This window comes from Taudactylus pleione, unplaced genomic scaffold (assembly GCF_031769625.1).
Source record: "Taudactylus pleione unplaced genomic scaffold, aTauple2 ptg003302l, whole genome shotgun sequence".
Taxonomy (NCBI): domain Eukaryota; kingdom Metazoa; phylum Chordata; class Amphibia; order Anura; family Myobatrachidae; genus Taudactylus; species Taudactylus pleione.
In genome coordinates this window covers 75,622-98,140 of record NW_028287657.1, presented here as the reverse complement: position 1 = coordinate 98,140, position 22,519 = coordinate 75,622, and the positions used below count along the sequence as shown (strand labels likewise).

Genomic DNA, 22,519 nt, shown 5'->3' with positions numbered 1-22,519 from the left:
ATGTATAGTTTATAATGGTATAAATATAGTGTATTACATGTATAGTTATAATGGTATAAATATAGTGTATTACATGTATAGTTATAATGGTATAAATGTAGTGTATTACATGTATAGTTATAATGGTATAGTGTATTACATGTATAGTTATAATGGTATAAATATAGTGTATTACATGTATAGTTATAATGGTATAAATATAGTGTATTACATGTATAGTTATAATGGTATAATGTAGTGTATTACATGTATAGTTATAATGGTATAGTGTATTACATGTATAGTTATAATGGTATAAATGTAGTGTATTACATGTATCGTTATAATGGTATAGTGTATTACATGTATAGTTATAATGGTATAAATGTAGTGTATTACATGTATAGTTATAATGGTATAGTGTATTACATGTATAGTTATAATGGTATAAATGTAGTGTATTACATGTATAGTTATAATGGTATAAATATAGTGTATTACATGTATAGTTATAATGGTATAGTGTATTACATGTATAGTTATAATGGGATGGATGAATTTGAATGTTAGGGGGGACGTACCCGGGGGGTTGTTGTCCAGGACGGCATCACATACACTGATCTTCAGAATGAACGCCCTGAGTAACTGCTCCACATGAGACAGCAAAGAGTCTGAGCTGGAGAGAGCACAGAGAGCACAGGAATACTCAGGACACATACTAGGACCTCACTAGACACAGGACAGAAAAGCTGCTCATTGACTGCAATGGACACAAGTTACTATTTCTAACTCCCAGTAAGTGGTTCAACAAAGTGTGGAGAAGGGTCGGGGGTGTGTGTATGTGTGTATGCGAGTATATATATATGTGTGTGTATATATATGCGAGTGTGTGTGTATATGTATGTATATATATATATATATATATATATATATATATATATATATACATATATATATATATATATACATACACACACATAGTCAGGTGCATAAATATTGGGACATTGACAGAGTTGTCATATTTTGGCCTCTAGTCACCACCACAATGGCTTTGAAATGAAACAAACAAGATGTGCTTTACCTGCAGACTTTCAGATTTAATTTGAGGGTAATTACATCTAAATCAGGTGAACGGTGTAGGAATTACAGCGGTTTCTATATGTGCCTCCCACTTTTTAAGGGGACAAAAGTAATGGGACAAACTAAACAGTCCTAAATCTAACTTTCACTTTTTAATACTTTGTTGCAAATCCTTTGCAGGCAATTACAGCCTGAAGTCTGGAACGTATAGACATCACCAGACGCTGGGTTTCATCCCTGGTGATGCTCTGCCAGGCCTCTACTGCAAATGTCTTCAGTTCCTGCTTGTTCTTGGGGCATTTTCCCTTCAGTTTTGTCTTCATCAAGTGAAATGCATGCTCAATCGGATTCAGGTCAGGGGATTGACTTGGCCATTGCATAACATTCCACTTTTTAGCCTTAAAAAACTCTTTGGTTGCTTTTGCAGTATGCTTCGAGTCATTGTCCATCTGCACTGTCAAGCGCCGTCCAATGAGTTCTGAAGCATTTGACTGAATATGAGCAAATAATATTGCCCGAAACACTTCAGAATTCATTCTGCTGCTTTTGTCAGCAGTCATATCATCAATAAATACTAGGGAACCAGTTCCATTGGCAGCCCTACATGCCCACGCCATGACACTACCACCACCATGCTTCACTGATGAGGTGGTATGTTTTGGATCATGAGCAGTTCCTTTCCTTCTACATACTCTTCTCTTCCCATCACTCTGGTACAAGTTGATCTTTGTCTCATCTGTCCATAGGATGTTGTTCCAGAACTGTAATGGCTTTTTTAGATGTTGTTTGGCAAACTCTAATCTGGTCTTCCTGTTTTTGTGGCTCACCAATGGTTTACATCTTGTGGTGAACCCTCTATATTCACTCTTGTGAAGTCTTCTCTTGATTGTTGACTTTGACACATATACACCTACCTCCTGGAGAGTGTTCTTGATTTGGCCAACTGTTGTGAAGGGGTTTTTCTTCACCAGGGAAATAATTCTTCTGTCATCCACCACAGCTGTTTTCCGTGGTCTTCCGGGTCTTTTGGTGTTGCTGAGCTCTCTGGTGCGTTCTTTCTTTTTAAGAATGTTCCAAACAGTTGATTTGGCCACACCTAATGTTTTTGCTATCTCTCTGATGGGTTTGTTTTGATTTTTCAGCCTAATGATGGCTTCACTGATAGTGACAGCTCTTTGGATCTCATATTGAGAGTCGACAGCAACTGATTCCAAATGCAAATGTCACACCTAGAATCAACTCCAGACCTTTTACCTGCTTAATTGATAATGAAATAACGAGGGAATAGCCCACACCTGTCCATGAAATAGCTTTTGAGTTCATAGTCCCATTACTTTTGGCCCCTTAAAAAGTGGGAGGCACATATAGAAACCGTTGTAATTCCTACACCGTTCACCTGATTTGGATGTTATTACCCTCAAATTAAATCTGAAAGTCTGCAGTTAAATCACATCTTGTTTGTTTCATTTCACAGCCATTGTGGTGGTGACTAGAGGGCAAAAACAAGAGATATGGTAAGAACTTACCTTTGTTATCTCTGTTTCTACGAAGTCCATAGGGTCCACAGGGCTGACCTTGGGGTATAGCTGGATCTGGATCCATGGGCACCACGCAGTTAAAGCTTTAGCTGCTCCCAGGATGCACTTGGGTCCGTCCTCCTCTATACCCCGCCCCCGGCCACAGCACCTCAGTTGGTAAGCAGCCAAGGCCGGAGGAGGAGACTAAACAGAGAGAAGGAAGACTGGAACACACAAGAAACCATACTCACAGAAATGGGAGACGGAAAACCGGTGACCAGCCACACAGCCCATTTGAAGCCAGGCGCGTCAGGGCGGGCGCCCTGTGGACCCTATGGACTTCGTAGAAACAGAGATAACAAACGTAAGTTCTTACCATATCTCTTGTTTTCTACTTCAGGGTCCATAGGGGGTCCACAGGGTTGACCTTGGGGATGTCCCAAAGCAGTACAACTAAGGGCGGGGACGCTCCTGTGCTGAAAGGAGTACCCGGCGCCCAAAGGATGCATCCTGAGAGGCAAAGGTGTCAAACGCATAGAACCTCAAAAACGTTTGAATTGAAGACCAAGTGGCCGCCTTACACAGCTGAACAGCAGAAGCGCCACGTCTAGCAGCCCAAGAGGGACCCACAGAACGAGTGGAATGAGCCTTAACAGAGGCTGGCACAGGTAATCCCTCCTGTGCATAAGCCTCACAAATAACGGAACGAAGCCAACGGGCTAACGTTTGTTTGTTGGCAGGCCAACCCCTCTTGTGAAAACCAAAGAGGATAAACAAGGAATCAGACTTCCTAACCGAAGCCGTCCGGTCTACATAAATTCTAAGCGCCCGGACCACATCTAAGGAAGTCTCACCAGCTGAAAGATCAGGGGACTGAAAAGCTGGCACAACAAGTTCCTGATTAATATGGAACTTCGAGACCACTTTGGGCAAAAACTCAGGACGAGTGCGGAGCACCGCTCTGTCCTGGTGAAAAATCAGGAAAGGAGGGCGACAGGAAAGCGCCCCCAATTCAGACACCCTCCTTGCCGAAGCAATTGCCAGGAGAAAAACCGTCTTAAATGTCAGCCACTTGAGCTCCACCGCCTCAAGAGGCTCAAACGGAGGACCCTGCAGGACCCGTAGCACCACCGCCAAGTCCCAAGGAGCCACAGGAGGCACAAAGGGAGGCTGGATCCTGAGAACACCCTGGAAAAAGGTGTGAACGTCTGGTAGTATTGCAATCCGCCGTTGAAACCACACGGACAAGGCGGACACATGAACCTTCAGAGATGCAAGGCGTAAGCCGAGATCCAATCCTGACTGAAGAAATTCCAAGATCCTAGAAACTCGGAACACCTGAGGATCATAATGTCTGGACTCACACCACTGAAAGTAAGTGTGCCACACACTGTGATAAATCCGTGCTGAAGCAGGCTTGCGTGCCCTGAGCATGGTACCAATAACCGAACTGGAGAAGCCCCGAGACCTCAAGACGGCTGTCTCAAGAGCCACGCCGTCAAAGACAGCCGACCCAGATACGGGTAAAGGCAGGGCCCCTGAGACAACAGGTCCCGACGCTGAGGAAGAAGGTACGGAGCGTCGATGGAGAGGCTCCTGAGATCGGAGTACCAAGGACGTCTGGGCCACGCCGGAGCTACCAGCACGAGCATGCCGCCGTCCTGCTTGAATTTCCGCAGAACCCGAGGAAGCAGGGATATCGGAGGAAACAGATACGCCAGGTGAAACGTCCATTTCACCGACAGCGCGTCCACCAGACTTGCACCTGCGTCTCTTGTCCTTGACCCGTAAACGGGCAACTTGTGATTGTGACGGGAGGCCATCAAGTCCAGCTCCGGCAGTCCCCACCTGTCCACGAGTAGCTGAAACACCTCTGGGTGAAGCGACCATTCCCCAGGATGCACGTCGTGACGGCTGAGGAAGTCCGCCTCCCAATTGAGGACTCCGGGGATGAAGACCGCCGAGATCGCTGGAATGTGACCCTCCGCCCAAGTCAGGATACGAGACACCTCCGACATCGCTGCCTGACTGCGAGTTCCGCCTTGGTGATTGATATACGCCACCGTGGTGGCGTTGTCGGACTGCACCTGTACCGCCCTTCCGTGAAGAGCGGGGCCGGACGACTGCAGGGCCCTGTATACTGCCCGCAGTTCCAGGATGTTGATGGGGAGAAGTGCTTCTTCCGCTGACCAATGACCCTGAAGCGACAAAGAGCCGGTCACTGCCCCCCAACCCCGGAGACTGGCATCCGTCGTGAGCAGGACCCAGTCCGGGATCCAAAATGGGCGCCCCTCGACCAGATGAGCTGTCTGAAGCCACCAAGCCAAAGATAGCCGAACGTCCGGAGACAACACCAGCACCTGAGAGCGGATCCGGTGAGGTAACCCGTTCCATTCTGATAGAATCAGCCCCTGCAGGGGCCGGGAATGGAACTGGGCAAATTCCACCATGTCGAATGTCGACACCATGGACCCCAGAACTCTCATAGCCGAATGGACCGACAGGCGGCAACGGCTCAGGCAACTGCGTATCCGCAGCTGTAGGGAGGCGACCTTCTCCGGAGTCAGGAAGATCCTTTGCTGACGCAAATCCAGCAGGGCTCCCAAATGAACCATCCGCTGTGATGGAATCAGGGAGGACTTTTTCCAATTTATCAACCACCCGTGTGCTTGCAGGCAAGCGATCGTCAGGTGGAGATGTTGAAGCAGTACCTCCGGAGAGCTCGCCAGCAACAGGAGGTCGTCCAGGTACGGCAGCAGCCATGACCGCCATAATCTTCGTGAACACCCTCGGTGCCGTGGAGAGACCAAAGGGTAGCGCCCGGAACTGATAGTGGTGTTGAAGGATAGCGAACCTCAGATACCGCTGGTGTGAAGATGCTATCGGAACATGGAGGTAGGCGTCCTGGATGTCCAGGGACACCATGTAATCCCCCGGTTCCATCGCCAGAATAATGGAACGTAACGTTTCCATCCTGAACTTGGGAACCCTGAGGAATTTGTTCAGAGACTTCAAGTTGAGGATAGGGCGATGAGAACCATTGGGTTTCTGCACCAGAAACAGAGACGAATAATACCCCGTCCCTCGTTGTGATAGCGGAACGGGAACAATGACCCCTGCTTTCAGCAAGGACTCTATAGCCTCCTGAACCTGTAACGCCTTGGTCTTGTCCTGAGAAGGACTTGTGCAGAAAAACTGGTGGGGTGGTCTGTGCCGAAAAGACAGGGCGTACCCCTGGGAGACCACTTATCGAACCCAGGCATCTGTGGTGGTATTGTGCCAGCACTGGGCAAATAGAAGAAGTCGGCCTCCCACTCTGAGGTCCCCCAGAGGGAGGCCCGTCCCATCAGGCCGCAGGTTTATCTTCCTGCTTGGAAGAAGGGCGCCGAGCACTCCAGGCTTGCTTCTTGGGTTTAGAGGCCGTCTTACTCGCAGACTGTCTCGGGAAGGACTGACCTTTCGCCTTACCCTGAACCCGAAAGGAACGAAAAGCCGAACTCCGAACCTTAGCAGGCAGTGCCGCCGAAGGGAGGAAGGCCGACTTGGATTTAGCCAGGGTGTCCACTATTTTGTCCAAGTCCGGACCAAATAGTAATTCCCCATTGAAAGGTAAGGCCTCCAGACCTTTCTTTGAATCAGAGTCCGCTCTCCAGGACCGCAACCATAAGGATCGGCGGGCAGACACCGCTGCAGCCGATACCCTCGAGGTCAGCAGACTAGCATCTAAAGAAGCTTCTCCAATGTAAGAAGCAGCGTCCCTCATTTGTCCCAACAACGCCCGCTGGACATCCGGAGCGTCGTCCGGGAAGGTATCTTCCAATGCATTGGCCCACCCCTCAATGGCCTTGGCCACCCAGGTGATAGCCATGGACGGTCGGGCCACCGCCCCGGAGAGGGAGTAAATAGACTTTAAGCAAGTCTCAACTTTCCTGTCCGTGGGATCCTTCAGCGAGGATATCGACGGTAATGGTAAGGTGGCGCCCCGAGTTAAACGGGTGACATGGGAATCCACCGCCGGTGGAGTTTCCCATTTTTTACAATGTGCCTCAGGGAAGGGGTAATTAGAAGCCAACCGCTTCTGAGGAAGGAATCTCTTACTGGGCGCCTGCCAAGCTACCGCCATATGGTCCGTCAACTGATCCGACAGGGGAAACACCGCAGAAGCCACCTTAGTTTTTTTGAAACTAGGAAACTTCGACTTAGGAACCGGTGCCTCATCCTCTATAAGAAGAATAGCTCGCACCGCCCTAACTAGTGCTCGCACATTAATGGACGACTTGGTATCCATTTCCTGGACCGAGGCGTCCGAGTCAGTGTCATCAGGGACCTCCCCATCATCTGAGGAACCCTCTGAGTCCGATACCTGAGCAGCCCGTGTCATGAGTGGGCGTTTTGAAATCCTAGAAGGCATGTCAGTCTGCAACATTGACTGAAAAGCCGAGGAAGCGGCCGCCAAATTTTGCACAGAGTTGGAGAGCACATCCACCCAGGGTGGAGGAGTCACCATAGGGGCCTGAAAAGGTACCACAGGCTGCTGCGGCACAGGGGAAGCCTGTATATACATAGGCAACCCCGCATAGGGACCCACCGACTGAGACCCAGGAGGACTCCGCAATAACTGCGGGACACCCGGGGAATGGGGGATGGTCGGCTGGGACAACGACCTAGTAGGGAGAGCAGTCGGGACCGACAGACGGTCCGCAATAGACACCAGCACTTGAGAAAACATCGCCCACGGTGGTTCCTGCGCCAGAGAAGGTCTGGATGGGCCAGGAGCCACCTGGCATCGACTACACAGGCCATCCTGTGACAAATCCTCCCTATCTACTCCTGCAGAACAGCGTCCGCAGGAGGCCAACACCGGAGCCACTGAGCACTCAACCTCCTCGTCTGACATGACAGAATATATTATATATCTGGCACCAGGGTAGAAGTAAAACGCACTCACCGGTGTGCTGAACAACAGCCCACAATATGGCACTGAGTAGCACACAACTGTATGTGACGGACCTCACAAATACGTGATCTATATAAGTGAGGTCAGTAGAAACGCCCCTCCCCCACACACCTGTAGGGCTTGTAGGAGAAGTAAAGGGATAGGTATAAGCTGACAGTAAGTAGAAAATAAGCACAGACAGGCAGCACTAGCAAAAGTCACATACCATGCAGGAAGATATACTCACTGCACCTTTACACTACAATCAACCTGCCCAGATTCAGTGTCTGGGAGGGCTATAGTGCTGTGTACGCTGTCCTTAATCAGGGGAGAGGTACACAGGGGGACCGGTCCGCGTGCTCCCTGAAGATCTGCGCTGCCACTGTGAGAAAATGGCTGCTGGAGACCTCAGAGGAGGAGTGGCCGTGTAACTGCAGCTCAGCGACGCCAGACTCCGTGCTGAAAGGCGCGCTGAGCTGAGGGGAGGAGCCGCTGACAGGGAAGGCTTCCTCCCCTGGCTAGCATATTAACCCCAGGGCTTGCCGGCATCCCGCTTGCCATATATCCCTGGTGGTCTAGTGGTCCCACGGGTTATTCCTCCTCAGAGGGGGAGCCCGCCGCCACCGCTAGCGGCCCCCGGTCTGTCCCCTAGGACCGGGGGCAAAGGACTGCATCTGCAGGCAAAACCCGCGAGCCGCCGCTAATCGGCGACTCGCGGCTTACCTTGTCCCCGGCGACTCCGGCAGCAGTCCAGGGAGGGACCCAGAGTCCGGCTAGTACGGACTCTGGCCTCCCGCCGCGATCCCCAGTGCAGTACTGGCGTCGCGGCGCCAGCGGGGAAGGAGAGCGGCAGCGTGGGCGTCTGCATAGACAGCCCGTCGCTGCCACAATAGAGCCTCTGTTTTAAAATAAAAATCTAACAGGCTCTTTTTTTTTTTTTTTTTTTTTAAATAAAAATAGAAAGCTTTTGGGGGCTGCTCCTGCAGCCCCCCTGCGCAGGTGACCCGACTCCGGCCGGGCACCAACTCAAACTGAGGTGCTGTGGCCGGGGGCGGGGTATAGAGGAGGACGGACCCAAGTGCATCCTGGGAGCAGCTAAAGCTTTAACTGCGTGGTGCCCATGGATCCAGATCCAGCTATACCCCAAGGTCAACCCTGTGGACCCCCTATGGACCCTGAAGTAGAAATATGAAAATTCTGTCAATGTCCCAATATTTATGCACCTGACTGTATATGTGAGTATGTGTGTGTATGCGAGTGTGTGCATGCGAGTGTGTGCATGCGAGTGCTAACGTAGGCAGCAAAGGCTGAACAACATTCAGCAGCGTCACTAAGGTCTCAGCTGTGTAGTGTAGTTTGATCCTAACGATGTAACAGGCGGCATTCTCAGGGAGGTTGGCTTGGCACACACAATGGCATAGGAAAGACACTTTAGGATAAGGCTAGGAATAGATAATGTGCTAAGCTACTTCCCAGCCTGAAGGAAAGCATCAGAACCGTAGACATGCTGGGATAAATAAATATAGGACACAGGTAGCCTGGGCGGGTCAGTTACGGCAAGCCTCTGACCTTATTACCTGATAGAAAGGAGAGGAGGCTGTGCGATTTCAAAGACAAATCTCTCCACCGGGTGGTGCTCTTTATCCAGAATTACCACCACCACTTTCTCCACATCATTCTGCAAGGACAGGAAGAAAATAAAGTGTGTGCTCAACGGGCAAACAGCCTGGACAGAAATACATCTCAGCACAGGAGATGGTGGTTATAGAGCGCTCTATACCCACCACCATCAGATGCCCAGAGCTGGCGCCCCTCACCTTCTCTATCAGAGGCTTCACGCAGTGCAGCGTGTCCTGGATGTACCGGTTCAGTTCCGGGTGACAGGACATCTGGGAATAGACAGAAAGAGCAAAGACAGCGACATGAGGCTCATCACTAGATGGGTGTCAGAGCATAGGACTGGTCTCTCACGTCCGGTCACTGTTACTTAGTACATACCGATATAGCAGCAATATTATATTCATTATTATTATTATGAGGCAGATCCGTATACAAGCCGTCCTGCAGAGCGATGCCCAGGCTAAGACACGCTAAGTAATCAAACATTAGAACCATTCTTAGTTACATAAATAAAACCCTATATCACTGGCCATCAACAGGTTAATTTTGTGTAGCCAGCCTAAAGGTGACCTCTAACGCGTCCCACAGATATAATTATACATTCATCCCTTTATGTTACATTACATAATACACAGGGAATGTGTTCATTGGCCATTACAGATCGGGATTCCCAAATCCGGACGCAGCGCAACGTTGTGAGTATGGGGCACAGAGGACACCCCTCTCCCTGTCATAGGCTACGCTGCATGGGTTCCGGACAATAGTCAGTAAAAAGGTCGACAATGTCTAGATAACACCAGATGTTAGACAGTCAATAGGTCTGGGACAAAAGGTCCACACACTAAAGGTACAAATAGTCGACATTGTCAAAGGGTAGACACAAAATGATTGACGTAAATAAAAAAAAAATATTATGAAAACATGATTTTTTTTTTTTTTTGCGGGTGTTAGTCACTTACCAGAGGGTTAGGGCGACTGCTTGAGACTTACCCCAATAACTAGGGTTAGGCACCAGGAGGGATGGTAAGGGTCAGGCACTAGAAGGGACAATTAGGGTTAGGCACCAGGAGGAAGGGTTAGGGTCAGGCACTAGAAAGGACGGCTAGGGTCAGGCACCAGGAGGGAGGGTGAGGGTCAGGCACAAGAAAGGACGGTTAGGGTCAGGCACCAGGAGGGAGGGTGAGGGTCAGGCACAAGAAAGGACGGTTAGGGTCAGGCACTAGAAGGGAGGGATAGGGTCAGGCACCAGGGGGGGGAGGGTTAGGGTCAGGCACCAGGGGGGGAGGGTTAGGGTCAGGCACCAGAGAGGGAGGATTAGGGTCAGGCACAAAAAAGGACGGTTAGGGTTAGGCACCAGGAGGGAGGGTGAGGGTCAGGCACCAGGAGGGAGGGTTAGGGTCAGGCACCAGGAGGGAGGGTTAGGGTCAGGCACCAGGAGGGAGGGTGAGGGTTAGGCACTTACAGGAGAATTAGGGTCAGGCATCTACCCCGACGGTTAGGGTTAATCTCTCTGAATCCACACCCACTCTGTATAAATCATATTAACCCGAGACCCCAAAGGAATCAAAAGAACGTTTCCTGTCTGGCCCCAGGGCTACTGATTTAAATATCATCATCGGGTACCAGTCTGTCACCCCAGGAATCAGGATGGGGAGATGCTGCCAATAAGGACATGGTGACTTTCCATACACTGCTGGAAGACAAAGGAACACAGAAGAGCCGTCTACCTGCACTGGTACATTGTATTTTTTCCTCTTCTGAAAGATCCCGATGGGATAAACCTCTCGGACATAAAGTATCAGATGCACAGCGACCTCCAGAAACTCACACAAAATATCTGCCACCACTACAGGAGGGAACAGAGGAGAAAGCGGCTGTCAGGCTGCAACACATGAAGTACACATATAGGTCAGCAACTTATATATGACTGTCTGCTCTCATATAGTATGCTATAGCTGTGTATATATCTGTGTATATATCTGTGTATAAAGCAACGCAGAAAGCTTGAGCCCTCCTCATTGCACTTGCCAACAGTAACTGATCAGTGATGCTGCTGGGGACCCTGCTCTTCCCACTATATAACTCTCAGTCTGTGACTTCCTGCTGCCTCCATTCCCCTCCTCACATCATGTCACTGCCCCTGTCACATACAGCCCTGTCCTCACTGACACATCACTCATCTCCTGATATACTCTGTCCTGCTGGGGACCCTGCTCCTCCCACTATATAACTCTCAGTCTGTGACTTCCTGCTGCCTCCATTCCCCTCCTCACATCATGTCACTGCCCCTGTCACATGCAGCCCTGTCCTCACTGACACATCACTCATCTCCTGATATACTCTGTCCTGCTGGGGACCCTGCTCCTCCCACTATATAACTCTCAGTCTGTGACTTCCTGCTGCCTCCATTCCCCTCCTCCCATCATGTCACTGCCCCTGTCACATGCAGCCCTGTCCTCACTAACACATCCCTCATCTCCTGATATACTCTGTGCTGCTGGGGAACCTGCTCCTCCCACTATATACCTCTCAGTCTGTGACTTCCTGCTGCCTCCATTCCCCTCCTCACATCATGTCACTGCCCCTGTCACATACAGCCCTGTCCTCACTGACACACCACTCATCTCCTGATATACTCTGTGCTGCTGGGGACCCTGCTCCTCCCACTATATAACTCTCAGTCTGTGCCTTCCTGCTGCCTCCATTCCCCTCCTCCCATCATGTCACTGCCCCTGTCACATCACTCATCTCCTGATATACTCTGTGCTGCTGGGGACCCTGCTCCTCCCACTATATAACTCTCAGTCTGTGACTTCCTGCTGCCTCCATTCCCCTCCTCCCATCATGTCACTGCCCCTGTCACATGCAGCGCTGTCCTCACTGTCACATCACTCATCTCCTGATATACTCTGTGCTGCTGGGGACCCTGCTCCTCCCACTATATAACTCTCAGTCTGTGACTTCCTGCTGCCTACATTCCCCTCCTCCCATCATGTCACTGCCCGTCACATGCAGCCCTGTCCTCACTGACATATCACTCATCTCCTGATATACTCTGTGCTGCTGGGGACCCTGCTCCTCCCACTATATAACTCTCAGTCTGTGACTTCCTGCTGCCTCCATTCCCCTCCTCACATCATGTCACTGCCCCACACCTCATGCCACGGGGGCGTGTTATGAGTCAGAGGGGCGCGGCCCAGCAGCAAGCTCCTAAGCATGTTGGCCAAGCAGAGCGCCAGGAGGAGGATCTGCTCGGCTGGCATTCACACGGCTGTACCGGTCCATCAGCCCTTCTGACATTTGGCCGCGCTCTGTGCTGCTTGGGAACAATTTAGGGATTTAGTGATCAGGGAGAGAAGAGCATCCAGCTGATTTTCAAAAACAACATCAATGCCAATCTGGAGAGGAAGGAGGGGAAATGAATGCTCTGCAGTGTGCCGGAGCGATGTTCTGCTGCTCAGGCCACAGAGAATTATGGTACTATGTATGGGGTGAGAGCGGACACCTTATGCTGGTGGCTATGAAGTGACTGTGTCCCGACAGCACCTTGCAGAGAACCTAATTCCCCCAAAGAGTGATTGATTATTAGCTGGGTACACGCTAGGTAAATCCTACAAATCAGGCCGGCATATCGGGTACATCATCTAGTGGGTACCCGTGATATGAGCACTTCTGCGGGTCGCTAGCGAATGCAGCAGGACACATAGCTCCCCCTTGTCAGACCCGGCATCAGCAAGTGTGTATCAAGCTTAAGAAGTTGCTGAGTCCATGGTCTATCTCCCCTTACCCAGCAGAGACGAGCAGGGGTACAGGTGTGAGAGCTTGTATACGTCCCCTTATATCTCCCATAGACGCAGACAGAATTCTTATTCTGTGCTATACAGATGCTGATAATGTGTAATTTAGGTGGGAGCTCATATCTACCATAATCCAAAGTGACCAATCACTGACACAGGCTTATTATTACACAGCTCATATCTACCATAATCCAAAGTGACCGATCACTGACACAGGCTTATTATTACACACAGCTCATATCTACCATAATCCAAAGTGACCGATCACTGACACAGGCTTATTATTACACACAGCTCATATCTACCATAATCCAAAGTGACCAATCACTGACACAGGCTTATTATTACACAGCTCATATCTACCATAATCCAAAGTGACCAATCAGTGACACAGGCTTATTATTACACACAGCTCATATCTACCATAATCCAAAGTAACCAATCACTGACACAGGCTTATTATTACACAGCTCATATCTACCATAATCCAAAGTGACCAATCACTGACACAGGCTTATTATTACACACAGCTCATATCTACCATAATCCAAAGTGACCAATCACTGACACAGGTTTATTATTACACACAGCTCATATCTACCATAATCCAAAGTGACCAATCACTGACACAGGCTTATTATTACACACAGCTCATATCTACCATAATCCAAAGTGACCGATCACTGACACAGGCTTATTATTACACAGCTCATATCTACCATAATCCAAAGTGACCAATCAGTGACACAGGCTTATTATTACACACAGCTCATATCTACCATAATCCAAAGTAACCAATCACTGACACAGGCTTATTATTACACAGCTCATATCTACCATAATCCAAAGTGACCAATCACTGACACAGGCTTATTATTACACACAGCTCATATCTACCATAATCCAAAGTGACCAATCACTGACACAGGTTTATTATTACACACAGCTCATATCTACCATAATCCAAAGTGACCAATCACTGACACAGGCTTATTATTACACACAGCTCATATCTACCATAATCCAAAGTGACCGATCACTGACACAGGCTTATTATTACACAGCTCATATCTACCATAATCCAAAGTGACCAATCAGTGACACAGGCTTATTATTACACACAGCTCATATCTACCATAATCCAAAGTGACCAATCAGTGACACAGGTATTATTATTACACAGCTCATATCTACCATAATCCAAAGTGACTAATCACTGACACAGGCTTATTATTACACAGCTCATATCTACCATAATCCAAAGTGACCAATCACTGACACAGGCTTATTATTACACACAGCTCATATCTACCATAATCCAAAGTGACCAATCACTGACACAGGCTTATTATTACACACAGCTCATATCTACCATAATCCAAAGTGACTAATCACTGACACAGGCTTATTATTACACACAGCTCATATCTACCATAATCCAAAGTGACCAATCACTGACACAGGCTTATTATTACACAGCTCATATCTACCATAATCCAAAGTGACCAATCACTGACACAGGCTTATTATTACACAGCTCATATCTACCATAATCCAAAGTGACTAATCACTGACACAGGCTTATTATTACACAGCTCATATCTACCATAATCCAAAGTGACCAATCAGTGACACAGGCTTATTATTACACACAGCTCATATCTACCATAATCCAAAGTGACCAATCACTGACACAGGCTTATTATTACACACAGCTCATATCTACCATAATCCAAAGTGACCAATCACTGACACAGGCTTATTATTACACACAGCTCATATCTACCATAATCCAAAGTATCCAATCACTGACACAGGTTTATTATTACACACAGCTCATATCTACCATAATCCAAAGTAACCAATCACTGACACAGGCTTATTATTACACAGCTCATATCTACCATAATCCAAAGTGACCAATCACTGACACAGGCTTATTATTACACAGCTCATATCTACCATAATCCAAAGTAACCAATCACTGACACAGGCTTATTATTACACACAGCTCATATCTACCATAATCCAAAGTGACCAATCACTGACACAGGCTTATTATTACACACAGCTCATATCTACCATAATCCAAAGTGACCAATCACTGACCGGTGACTGTGCAAGAAAGTGTAAGGAACGCCAACGCCTGGTCACTACTGATTGCAGCCCATTTGTGCTGCCTGCGCCTTGTTACCTGCACCTCTCCCACCTGTGCTGCCTGCGCCTTGTTACCTGCATCTCCCACCTGTGCTGCCTGCGCCTTGTTACCTGCACCTCTCCCACCTGTGCTGCCTGCGCCTTGTTACCTGCACCTCTCCCACCTGTGCTGCCTGCGCCTTGTTACCTGCATCTCCCACCTGTGCTGCCTGCGCCTTGTTACCTGCATCTCCCACCTGTGCTGCCTGCGCCTTGTTACCTGCATCTCCCACCTGTGCTGCCTGCGCCTTGTTACCTGCACCTCTCCCACCTGTGCTGCCTGCGCCTTGTTACCTGCACCTCTCCCACCTGTGCTGCCTGCGCCTTGTTACCTGCATCTCCCACCTGTGCTGCCTGCGCCTTGTTACCTGCATCTCCCACCTGTGCTGCCTGCGCCTTGTTACCTGCATCTCCCACCTGTGCTGCCTGCGCCTTGTTACCTGCATCTCCCACCTGTGCTGCCTGCGCCTTGTTACCTGCATCTCCCACCTGTGCTGTCTGCGCCTTGTTACCTGCATCTCCCACCTGTGCTGTCTGCGCCTTGTTACCTGCATCTCCCACCTGTGCTGTCTGCGCCTTGTTACCTGCATCTCCCACCTGTGCTGCCTGCGCCTTGTTACCTGCATCTCCCACCTGTGCTGCCTGCGCCTTGATACCTGCATCTCCCACCTGTGCTGCCTGCGCCTTGTTACCTGCATCTCCCACCTGTGCTGCCTGCGCCTTGTTACCTGCATCTCCCACCTGTGCTGCCTGCGCCTTGTTACCTGCATCTCCCACCTGTGCTGCCTGTGCCTTGTTACCTGCGTCTCCCACCTGTGCTGCCTGCGCCTTGTTACCTGCACCTCTCACCTGTGCTGCCTGCTCCTTGTTACCTGCACCTCTCACCTGTGCTGCCAGCGCCTTGTTACCTGCAACTCTCACCTGTGCTGCCTGCGCCTTGTTACCTGCATCTCCCACCTGTGCTGCCTGCGCCTTGTTACCTGCACCTCTCACCTGTGCTGCCTGCGCCTTGTTACCTGCACCTCTCACCTGTGCTGCCTGCGCCTTGTTACCTGCATCTCCCACCTGTGCTGCCTGCGCCTTGTTACCTGCATCTCCCACCTGTGCTGCCTGCGCCTTGTTACCTGCACCTCTCCCACCTGTGCTGCATGCGCCTTGTTACCTGCACCTCTCCCACCTGTGCTTTGTTACCTGCATCTCCCACCTGTGCTGCCTGTGACTTGTTACCTGCATCTCCCACCTGTGCTGCCTGCGCCTTGTTACCTGCAGCTCTCCCACCTGTGCTGCCTGCGCCTTGTTACCTGCATCTCCCACCTGTGCTGCCTGCGCCTTGTTACCTGCACCTCTCCCACCTGTGCTGCCTGCGCCTTGTTACCTGCACCTCTCCCACCTGTGCCTTGTTACCTGCATCTCCCACCTGTGCTGCCTGTGCCATCTTACTTGCACCTCTCCCACCTGTGCTGCCTGCGCCTTGTTACCTGCATCTCCCACCTGTGCCTTGTTACCTGCATCTCTCACCTGTGCCTTCTTACTTGCACCTCTCCCACCTGTGCTGCCTGCGCCTTGTTACCTGCAGCTCCCACCTGTGCTGCCTGTGCCTTGTTACCTGCACCTCTCCCACCTGTGCTGCCTGTGCCTTGTTACCTGCACCTCTCCCACCTGTGCTGCCTGTGCCTTGTTACCTGCATCTCCCACCTGTGCTGCCTGTGCCTTCTTACTTGCACCTCTCCCACCTGTGCTGCCTGTGCCTTCTTACTTGCACCTCTCCCACCTGTGCTGCCTGCGCCTTGTTACCTGCACCTCTCCCACCTGTGCTGCCTGCACCTTCTTACCTGCACCTCTCCCACCTGTGCTGCCTGCGCCTTGTTACTTGCACCTCTCACCTGTGCTGCCTGTGCCTAGTTACCTGCAGCTCTCCCACCTGTGCTGCCTGTGCCTTGTTATCTGCATCTCCCACCTGTGCTGCCTGTGCCTTCTTACCTGCACCTCTCCCACCTGTGCTGCCTGTGTCTTCTTCCCTGCATCTCCCACCTGTGCTGCCTGCGCCTTGTTACTTGCACCTCTCACCTGTGCTGCCTGTGCCTAGTTACCTGCAGCTCTCCCACCTGTGCTGCCTGTGCCTTGTTATCTGCATCTCCCACCTGTGCTGCCTGTGCCTTCTTACCTGCACCTCTCCCACCTGTGCTGCCTGCACCTTCTTACCTGCATCTCCCACCTGTGCTGCCTGCGCCTTGTTACTTGCACCTCTCGCCTGTGCTGACTGTGCCTAGTTACCTGCAGCTCTCCCACCTGTGCTGCCTGTGCCTTGTTATCTGCATCTCCCACCTGTGCTGCCTGTGCCTTCTTACCTGCACCTCTCCCACCTGTGCTGCCTGTGTCTTCTTACCTGCATCTCCCACCTGTGCTGCCTGTGCCTTGTTACCTGCATCTCCCACCTGTGCCTTCTTACCTGCACCTCTCTCACCTGTGCTGCCTGTGCCTTCTTACCTGCACCTCTCCCACCTGTGCCGTTACCTGCACCTCTCCCACCTGTGCTGCCTGCACCTTCTTACCTGCATCTCCCACCTGTGCTGCCTGTGCCTTGTTACTTGCACCTCTCTCACCTGTGCTGCCTGTGCCTAGTTACCTTCAGCTCTCCCACCTGTGCCTTGTTATCTGCATCTCCCACCTGTGCTGCCTGTGCCTTGTTACCTGCATCTCCCACCTGTGCTGCCTGTGCCGTTACCTGCACCTCTCCCACCTGTGCTGCCTGTGCCGTTACCTGCATCTCCCACCTGTGCTGCCTGTGCCGTCTTACCTGCACCTCCCACCTGTGCTGCCTGCGCCTTGTTACCTGCATCTCCCACCTGTGCTGCCTGTGCCTTCTTACCTGCACCTCTCTCACCTGTGCTGCCTGTGCCTTCTTACCTGCACCTCTCCCACCTGTGCCGTTACCTGCACCTCTCCCACCTGTGCTGCCTGCGCCTTGTTATCTGCATCTCCCACCTGTGCTGCCTGTGCCTTCTTACCTGCACCTCTCTCACCTGTGCTGCCTGTGCCTTGTTACCTGCATCTCCCACCTGTGCTGCCTGTGCCTTGTTACCTGCATCTCCCACCTGTGCTGCCTGTGCCTTGTTACCTGCATCTCCCACCTGTGCTGCCTGTGCCTTGTTACCTGCACCTCTCCCACCTGTGCTGCCTGCGCCTTGTTACCTGCACCTCTCCCACCTGTGTCACACTCTACCACATTCCTAGGCACCATCCACAACATTAACAGCTGTTGTGTTACCAGAAGCTATTTTACACACGGTGCTTTATACCTAAAGGAATACTGAATGTGATGTGTACCCAACATCCCCCCTATCCCCAACTATGGGGGTCCCAGACTATCGTGGCCTTGTAAGAGCACAATGACCTGGAGCCCAGCGTGCTAGAAGTGTTATAAAATGCAGGATAATAGGGGCTACAGTGATGCTTCTCCTCGCAGGCTATCACACAGCCACAGACACTCACGATTCCTGAGAACGTTCCTCCAGGAGAACACACACGAGATGTCAGGAACCCATAATGGCTCCCCTCGTAGAAAGGCCGGAGGGCGCCACAGCAGCAATCTCAGAGTCTGCCCTCAAGACAATAGGCAGGGGTCCAAAGGGGGAGTAGGAGAAAAGTATGAGCTGCAGAAGGGTCTCCTGGGGACTATGACTCCCCATTACCCCAGGAGGAAAACAAACATGGACACGAAGCAGAGACATAGAACGTAGTATGCTCAGCACCGAAATCATGTTACAGGGACACCGTACACCACACTGTGAGCACTGACTGTGTCATATACATGAAGACTTTGTACCTTGCCCGAAGTTCAAATCTTGGCGCGTTAAAGTGGTCATTATCGGATCTGAAAGACAACGAAAATAAAATAAAGTCAGCCTGGGTGCAAGATATATTACACTCCCAGCAGTGAGGGAGGATGTTACACTCCCAGCAGTGAGGGAGGATGTTACACTCCCAGCAGTGAGGGAGGATGTTACACTCCCAGCAGTGAGGGAGGATGTTACACTCCCAGCAGTGAGGGAGGATGTTACACTCCCAGCAGTGAGGGAGGATGTTACACTCCCAGCAGTGAGGGAGGATGTTACACTCCCAGCAGTGAGGGAGGATGTTACACTCCCAGCAGTGAGGGAGGATGTTACACTCCCAGCAGTGAGGGAGGATGTTACACTCCCAGCAGTGAGGGAGGATGTTACACTCCCAGCAGTGAGGGAGGATGTTACACTCCCAGCAGTGAGGGTGGATGTTACACTCCCAGCAGTGAGGGAGGATGTTACACTCCCAGCAGTGAGGGTGGATGTTACACTCCCAGCAGTGAGGGAGGATGTTACACTCCCAGCAGTGAGGGTGGATGTTACACTCCCAGCAGTGAGGGTGGATGTTACACTCCCAGCAGTGAGGGTGGATGTTACACTCCCAGCAGTGAGGGAGGATGTTACACTCCCAGCAGTGAGGGAGGATGTTACACTCCCAGCAGTGAGGGAGGATGTTACACTCCCAGCAGTGAGGGAGGATGTTACACTCCCAGCAGTGAGGGTGGATGTTACACTCCCAGCAGTGAGGGTGTATTATACAAGCAGTGAGGGTGGATATTATACTATTATTAACATTTATTTATATGGCACACAAGTGTTCTGCAGCACCTTACAAAGTACATAGGCAAATAGGTTGACTTACAGTACAATACAATACAGGACATGGATAACATACATTGCTACATTCGCCACCATAACACCCAGAAAAGCAACATTCCAAAGTAACCAAGTGTTAGGTGGGGAGTAAGAAGTAGATGAAAGTAGAGAACGGAGAAGCACAAGAGGGTAGAGGGCCCTGCTCATAGGAGCTTACATTCTAAAGGGGGAAACTAGCAGTGAGGGGGGTGTACAGTGCACTGGCAGTGAGGGGGGTTTAGTACACTAGCAGTGAGGGGGTGTACAGTACACTAGCAGTGAGGGTATATATTATACTAGCAGTGAGGGGGTGTACAGTACACTAGCAGTGAGGGGGTGTACAGTACACTAGCAGTGAGGGGGTGTACAGTACACTAGCAGTGAGGGGGTGTACAGTACACTAGCAGTGAGGGGGTGTACAGTACACTAGCAGTGAGGGGGTGTACAGTACACTAGCAGTGAGGGGGTGTACAGCACACTAGCAGTGAGGGGGTGTACAGTACACTAGCAGTGAGGGGGTGTACAGTACACTAGCAGTGAGGGGGTGTACAGCACACTAGCAGTGAGGGGGGTGTACAGCACACTAGCAGTGAGGGGGGTGTACGGTACACTAGCAGTGAGGGGGGTGTACAGCACACTAGCAGTGAGGGGGGTGTACAGTACACTAGCAGTGAGGGGGTGTACAGTACACTAGCAGTGAGGGGGGTGTACAGTACACTAGCAGTGAGGGGGGTGTACAGTACACTAGCAGTGAGGGGGGTATATTATACTAGCAGTGAGGGGGGTGTACAGTACACTAGCAGTGAGGGGGGTGTACGGTACACTAGCAGTGAGGGGGGTGTACGGTACACTAGCAGTGAGGGGGTGTACAGTACACTAGCAGTGAGGGGGTGTACAGTACACTAGCAGTGAGGGGGTGTACAGTACACTAGCAGTGAGGGGGTGTACAGTACACTAGCAGTGAGGGGGTGTACAGTACACTAGCAGTGAGGGGGGTGTACAGTACACTAGCAGTGAGGGGGGTGTACAGTACACTAGCAGTGAGGGGGGTGTACAGTACACTAGCAGTGAGGGGGGTGTACAGTACACTAGCAGTGAGGGGGGTGTACAGTACACTAGCAGTGAGGGGGGTGTACAGTACACTAGCAGTGAGGGGGTGTACAGTACACTAGCAGTGAGGGGGTGTACAGTACACTAGCAGTGAGGGGGTGTACAGTACACTAGCAGTGAGGGGGTGTACAGTACACTAGCAGTGAGGGGGTGTACAGTACACTAGCAGTGAGGGGGGTGTACGGTACACTAGCAGTGAGGGGGTGTACAGTACACTAGCAGTGAGGGGGGTGTACAGTACACTAGCAGTGAGGGGGGTGTACGGTACACTAGCAGTGAGGGGGTGTACAGTACACTAGCAGTGAGGGGGGTGTACAGTACACTAGCAGTGAGGGGGTGTACAGTACACTAGCAGTGAGGGGGGTGTACAGTACACTAGCAGTGAGGGGGGTGTACAGTACACTAGCAGTGAGGGGGGTGTACAGTACACTAGCAGTGAGGGGGGTGTACAGTACACTAGCAGTGAGGGGGGTGTACAGTACACTAGCAGTGAGGGGGTGTACAGTACACTAGCAGTGAGGGGGTGTACAGTACACTAGCAGTGAGGGGGTGTACAGTACACTAGCAGTGAGGGGGGTGTACAGTACACTAGCAGTGAGGGGGTGTACAGTACACTAGCAGTGAGGGGGGTGTACAGTACACTAGCAGTGAGGGGGGTGTACGGTACACTAGCAGTGAGGGGGTGTACAGTACACTAGCAGTGAGGGGGGTGTACAGTACACTAGCAGTGAGGGGGTGTACAGTACACTAGCAGTGAGGGGGGTGTACAGTACACTAGCAGTGAGGGGGGTGTACAGTACACTAGCAGTGAGGGGGGTGTACAGTACACTAGCAGTGAGGGGGGTGTACAGTACACTAGCAGTGAGGGGGGTGTACAGTACACTAGCAGTGAGGGGGTGTACAGTACACTAGCAGTGAGGGGGTGTACAGTACACTAGCAGTGAGGGGGTGTACAGTACACTAGCAGTGAGGGGGTGTACAGTACACTAGCAGTGAGGGGGGTGTACAGTACACTAGCAGTGAGGGGGTGTACAGTACACTAGCAGTGAGTATGACAGGAGGCAGCGGCTGCACCCCCTCCCCTATATGCTCCCGGTCCCCCCGGCAGCCGGTGTGAGCCTCCCGCTCTCTCACCGATCCCCGCAGCCTGATGTTCCCGGCTCTCCCCCGTCCTCCGCTCCCCGCCCCGGGCCTGACGGTTCCTTCTCTCCCTTTGGTCGCAGAGCTGATGACGCCGCAGCACTTCCAGGTCCTAGTGCCGCCTCATTACTGCTCCGTTCCTGCAAGTAGCCGCCGTCCTGCAGTCTCTTCTCCTCCAGCTGCGGTGGAAGCAGGGATCCCAGCGTAGGTGGCGGATGTGCTGGGATCTGTAGTTCCACCCCAGCTGACCAACCATTGCCCAGGTCTATTCTTTATTACGGATCACAGTATTAGAGGATGATGTATACCTCAGTATAGCTCCATGCCAGGTGTTATAGGGTGATGTATACCTCAGTATAGCTCCATGCCAGGTGTTATAGGGTGATGTATACCTCAGTATAGCTCCATGCCAGGTGTTATAGGGTGATGTATATCTCCATGCCAGGT

The 22,519-nt window shown here is 51.1% G+C and overlaps 1 protein-coding gene across 1 annotated transcript; it reads right to left on the bottom strand.

Moving 5' to 3' along the window:
• Positions 1-560: 560 nt before the first annotated feature.
• Positions 561-22,304, bottom strand: MAD2L2 (mitotic arrest deficient 2 like 2; the record flags this gene model as incomplete). The annotated part of the gene is made up of 6 exons (XM_088466493.1): positions 22,067-22,304; positions 18,952-18,999; positions 10,860-10,978; positions 9,330-9,401; positions 9,090-9,190; positions 561-655 (listed from the first exon to the last, which is right to left on the bottom strand). Coding segments are annotated over exons 2-6 (427 nt in total), but the record flags the coding sequence as incomplete, so codon positions are not given.
• Positions 22,305-22,519: the final 215 nt, after the last annotated feature.